At 48.6% G+C, this 4,716-nt stretch overlaps 1 protein-coding gene across 3 annotated transcripts in view; it reads right to left on the reverse strand.

Moving 5' to 3' along the window:
* VPS37B (VPS37B subunit of ESCRT-I) overlaps window positions 1-4,716 on the reverse strand; it is a 31,982-nt gene that overhangs the window by 3,575 nt on the left and 23,691 nt on the right. Inside the window, exons 1-2 of one of the 3 annotated variants that reach the window (XM_037744228.1) lie at window positions 3,546-3,617; window positions 2,459-2,630 (exon numbers count right to left, since the gene is read on the reverse strand). In XM_037744228.1, the coding sequence (XP_037600156.1) occupies window positions 2,459-2,630; window positions 3,546-3,602 (229 nt within the window). In that variant the 5' untranslated portion in view covers window positions 3,603-3,617. The other 2 variants (XM_037744229.1, XM_017544352.2) reach the window with 2 other exon arrangements.

The following is a 4,716-nucleotide window of genomic DNA, read 5'->3' on the forward strand; positions in this document are numbered from 1 at the left end:
TGAGGCAGGAGAATTGCCTGAACCCAGGAGGCGGAGGTTGCGGTGAGCCGAGATCGCGCCATTGCACTCCAGCCTGGGTAACACGAGTGAAACTCCGTCTCTCAAAAAAAAAAAAAAAAAAAAAAAAAAGAAAGAGTAAGGGGTGTCCAGGTAAAGCCCTTCACAACGCCGCCCACACAGACCACAGTAGAATCGCATCTTCCTTTCCAGGAAGCTGATGCCTGAAAACCTACAAGGGAACAAGTGCACTGAGCCAGTGCCTGGAGTCAACATCCCATGTCGGAGCACCCCGGGGTTAGCGGCTGCCCAGAGCCAGCTGCTTCCGAATATGGACCAGTGACAGGGCCATCATGCCACTTTGTATTTCCTTTACGTTTTGAGTGATAACTTACATCGAGTGTACACATCTTAACTGTGTAACTCAAATTTCCATGTGTTTAACCCCCAACCACCACCACTCTGATTCAGACAAAGAACGCTTCCTCCGGACACCATCATGCCCGCTGCACCTGCCAGGTAACCCCTATGCTGGCCTCCACCACCACAGAGGAGCTCCGCCTGGTCTTGAACTGACATCCTGCAATAAGGCAGTATAGGACATACTCTGCTGGATCCTTCCACTCAGCACTGCGTCTCTGACACCCTGGCTCTGGTCTGTGTATCAGTTCATGTCTGTTCAATGCTGTGTAGTGTTCCATTGTATAAATATACTTTATTTGCCCATCACTCTGTAGATGGACATTTTAATTGTTTCCAAATTTTAAGTAAGGTAATAAAGATACAACATTCTTGTACCTATCTTCTGAGACACGAATGTCCATTGCTTTTGGGTGAACACTCAGGACCAGAGCCGCTGACCTGCAGCGTATGCACACTCCTAATTTTAGAAGGTACTACCCAACAACTTTCTCCAGGTGAAACGGAAAAGGAGCCGGCTGCAGTGGCGCGCTCTAAGTCCCAAATGACCCAGGGACACTCCTACCAGCAGCAGACGCATGGCACCTCCCCAGCACTTGCGACTGCTGGTCTTTCTACTTTAGGTCATCCTGGTTTGGGTGTGTGGCAGTACATTTTTAATAAAGTTAATGGAGAAGATGACAAGATGATAGCAATAGTGACAGACATCGCTGCTGCAGAAGGTGATTTTTTCACCCAAATTCTTTTTTTTTTTTTTTTTTTAAGGGATGGGGTCTCACTCTGTCACCCAGGCTGAAGTACAGTGATGCAATCACAGCTCATGGTGGCCTCGATCTTCAGGGTAGGTGGGACTATAGACGACTAGCACTACTCCTGGCTAATTTATTTCATTTCTTTGTAGAGACATAGTCTTGCTCTGTCACCCAGGCTGGAGTACAGGGGTGCAATCACAGCTCACTGCAGCTTCAACCTCCAAAGCTCAAGCAATCCTCCCTCCTCAGCCTCCCAAGAAGCTAGGACCACAGGCGTGTGCCACCACACTCAGCTCCAACTTCCCTTTTTCTAAATGTCCCTTTGATAGCTATCAAAAGCACTCAGCATGCTCAACGATATTCAATTCTGATGTCTCCTCCTAGTGGCTGTAAATTAAAGTGTGTCATTAAAGTGTTCCAGTGATGGGTGTTTTTCACCATTAACAAACAGCATAAGACAAATGGGCATACAGCATAAGAGATTTGTTGAATATTGTACTTCTGAAAACTGCTTTCTTTCTATGCTGTTTAGAGAAGGTGGAGTCTTGAATTTTAAGAGTGGTTAACCCTCCTCTTCTAAGCTGGTGACTGCTGAACTGGCTGGCTTCCTCCTAATCCCCAACCCCTTTTCCAGTAACTGCCCCAAGGTGCCCACGTTGCTGCCACCTGCTCCACGCTGCAGAACCTGGAGGTGTGCATGGGCCTGGGCTGACCTCCGCAGCCACCGCCACTGCAGGGCCACTGGGAGGAGGGGGCAGTCCTGCTATGCACCCCGTCCTTCAGAACTGCAAGTGCAGAGAGGCCGCAGGTCTGGGGCTTCCATATTCTATACATAAACTGGTCAATACAGTGGCTCCCGTCTACAAGAGCAGTGCTTTGTGAGGCCAAGGCAGGAGGATGGCTTCTTGAGTTCAAGACCAGCCTGGGCAACACAGCAAGATGACCTCTCTACAAAAAAATGAAATAAAGTAGCTGGCTTGGGGTAATGCACACCCGTAGTCCCAGCTACTCAGGAGGCTGAGGCGGGAGGATCACCTAAGCCCAGGAGGTCGAATGGCTGCAGTGAGCCATGGTCATGCCACTGCACTCCAGCCTCAGTGACGGAGCAGGACCCTGTCTCTAAAATAAAAAAATAATATACATATTTCAATGACTCTACTTCATTGCAGTGGAGTCACTGTTTTAATCTGAAATTTTTCCATAATATTTCTCTCCTGGCAGGGCAATAGCTTGAAAATGTGTCCTTCTCTCAACTCTTTATTCTTGAATGATTACCCATAAAAAGTTACCTAATTTGGTCTTCTTTATCTGATAGGTTTCAAAGAGAACCTGGAGTTCCTGGTATTTCTGGGTCAAGTGTGCTTTCAACGTGTCCAGCTGTGGCTGGTAGAGAAGGTTTCCTTCTGCCAGGCTCCGGTTGCTGGCAAGTGTCATTTCTTTGTTAAGCTGAACATTCTGTGTCTGCAAGGAACACACAAGATGATGAGAAACGAAAGTCTATCAGTTCCCAGGCAGACCCTGGAGGTCCCCACACGCACCCCAGGAGCCCGCTGCATCTGCTGCTGCCTCACTGGTCTCCACGGCTGGCACCGCATGCCAAGCAGATGCTACAGACCCAGAGCCAAGACCCCTGGTTTCTCATTTGGATGCTGCTACCCATCGTAAAGAGTGAGGCTGACTTCCTTCCAGCACGTTTCCAGGACAGGCTTTGTCCTATGACTCCATGCAGAGCCCTCCCTGCCAGGGCTGCACTGTGACTCGAGTTCCTTACTACAGCCATTGTGCTTGCAGAAATAAACAGCTGTCACAATTAAGAATTCGATTTTTTTCAAAACAAGTTTCTGCTGCTCCAGAGGAAGTTAAAGAATCACTTTTATCAGCAGGAGACCAGTTGGCATGATGTCAATGCAGGCTCCATAAGCTGGCTTAGAGGTCCAACCAGCAAGCCGAAGAGACCCTGGGAATTAACTGTTTCCAGCTACTCTGGTTCTCTCCCATGCCCATCCCAGCTCTTCAGAGCCTTCTATCATCCAGCTGTTGGTGGATGAGCAAAGCCGACCAAAAGCTGGGGGAAGGGGAGACGTATTTTGCCCAGCGGGGGTTTCATTTTGCCCTTTCAAGCAATGACAGGCTACACTGGTAGGCAGAAAAGAATCCGTCTGCCCAAAACTTAGGGGATAAAGAAAGAAGTGGAAGGTCTGAGAAAAAAGGCAAAAAACTCCTAGCAAAACTTAGCCAGAGTATGTTTAAAGAAAATAAAAGCCACAAACGCATCGGTACCCTAGTTCCCTTTCCACTCACTCATGATCGGCTTCCTCTACCACAGCCTAGCCGCCGCTGCCTTCCGTACTGTTTCAACAGCACTTGATTCCTTACCCAGTGTGTGTCCCCATTTCTCTTTAAGCAGCTCTTCTTCAGCTCCACCCCAGGCATCTCATTTTCCCCTTAATATTTTCTACCACCCCACCCAATCTATTTTTGCTGCTACTTCCTTCCTCTTGGTAGCTGAAGTATAGATTCCTGGCCATGCTGCCTCCGCTCCCCACCCCCAGTCATACCCACTTATTGCTGTCATAGTTCCCAGTGCGATCACAGAAGTGCACACGCACCATACACACAGGGAAGAGGCTCAGGGAATCGGAGAACAAAGAAAGAAGCCCTTGGATCCCTGCCTCAATGAGGAGATCCCTAACGCCAGTAGGAGGCTCCTTTCATTTCAGCAGACAGTGATCTGCATCTCCAGACCGACAGCTTCACACAAGACCCTAAAGATCAGGCTCTGTTGAAAACCGACAGGATTTACATGACAGTGGAAAAGCAAACCTCTCTCCAGACTACAAAGTAAAAGCCAACAGTGTTCCCGAAACGTGGGCGGTAGAAATGCTCTCATGTCTTCTGATGCTTTTAACAAAAAAGGAGACTCTTGGGACTGGAAAGACCCAGTTTTACCAGGGTTCTGGTAAGCAGTGGGGCTCCCGTCACCCGCTTCCCCACCCACAGGGCGGGTCTCCATGGGCTTTCTATGTCAGGCCCTGCAGAAGCGTCTTTCCTTCCATTGTTAAGCCATTTAAAAGAACAAAAACCACCGTATGGCCACTCTGGAAAACAGGCACGTTTTAATGAGGCTGAATCTGTAAGTACCCTGTGATCCAGAAATTGTGCTCTTGGGCATTTATCCCAGACAAATGAAAACTTACGTTCAACAAAAACCTGCACATGACTGTTGAGAGCAACATTTATTCCTAACAATTAAAAGCTAGACGCAGCCCAGGTGTCTCTCAACAGGTGAATGGTTAAACAAGCAGTGGGCCAGCCAAGCCACAAAATACCACTCAGCAATAAAAGGAACAAACTTGACTGGCGGAACTGATAACGCTCCAGGGATTCACACTAAGTGAAAACAGTCAACCCCAAAGGGCCATCCACCCACGACCCCGTGCACACAACATCCTTGAAATACAAAATCACAGGCCGGGCGCGGTGGCTCACGCCTGTAATCCCAGCACTTTGGGAGGCCGAGGCGGGTGGATCACGAGGTCAAGAGATC

This window comes from Cebus imitator, unplaced genomic scaffold, assembly GCF_001604975.1.
Source record: "Cebus imitator isolate Cc_AM_T3 unplaced genomic scaffold, Cebus_imitator-1.0 Scaffold169, whole genome shotgun sequence".
In the NCBI taxonomy this organism is placed as follows: Eukaryota; Metazoa; Chordata; class Mammalia; order Primates; family Cebidae; genus Cebus; species Cebus imitator.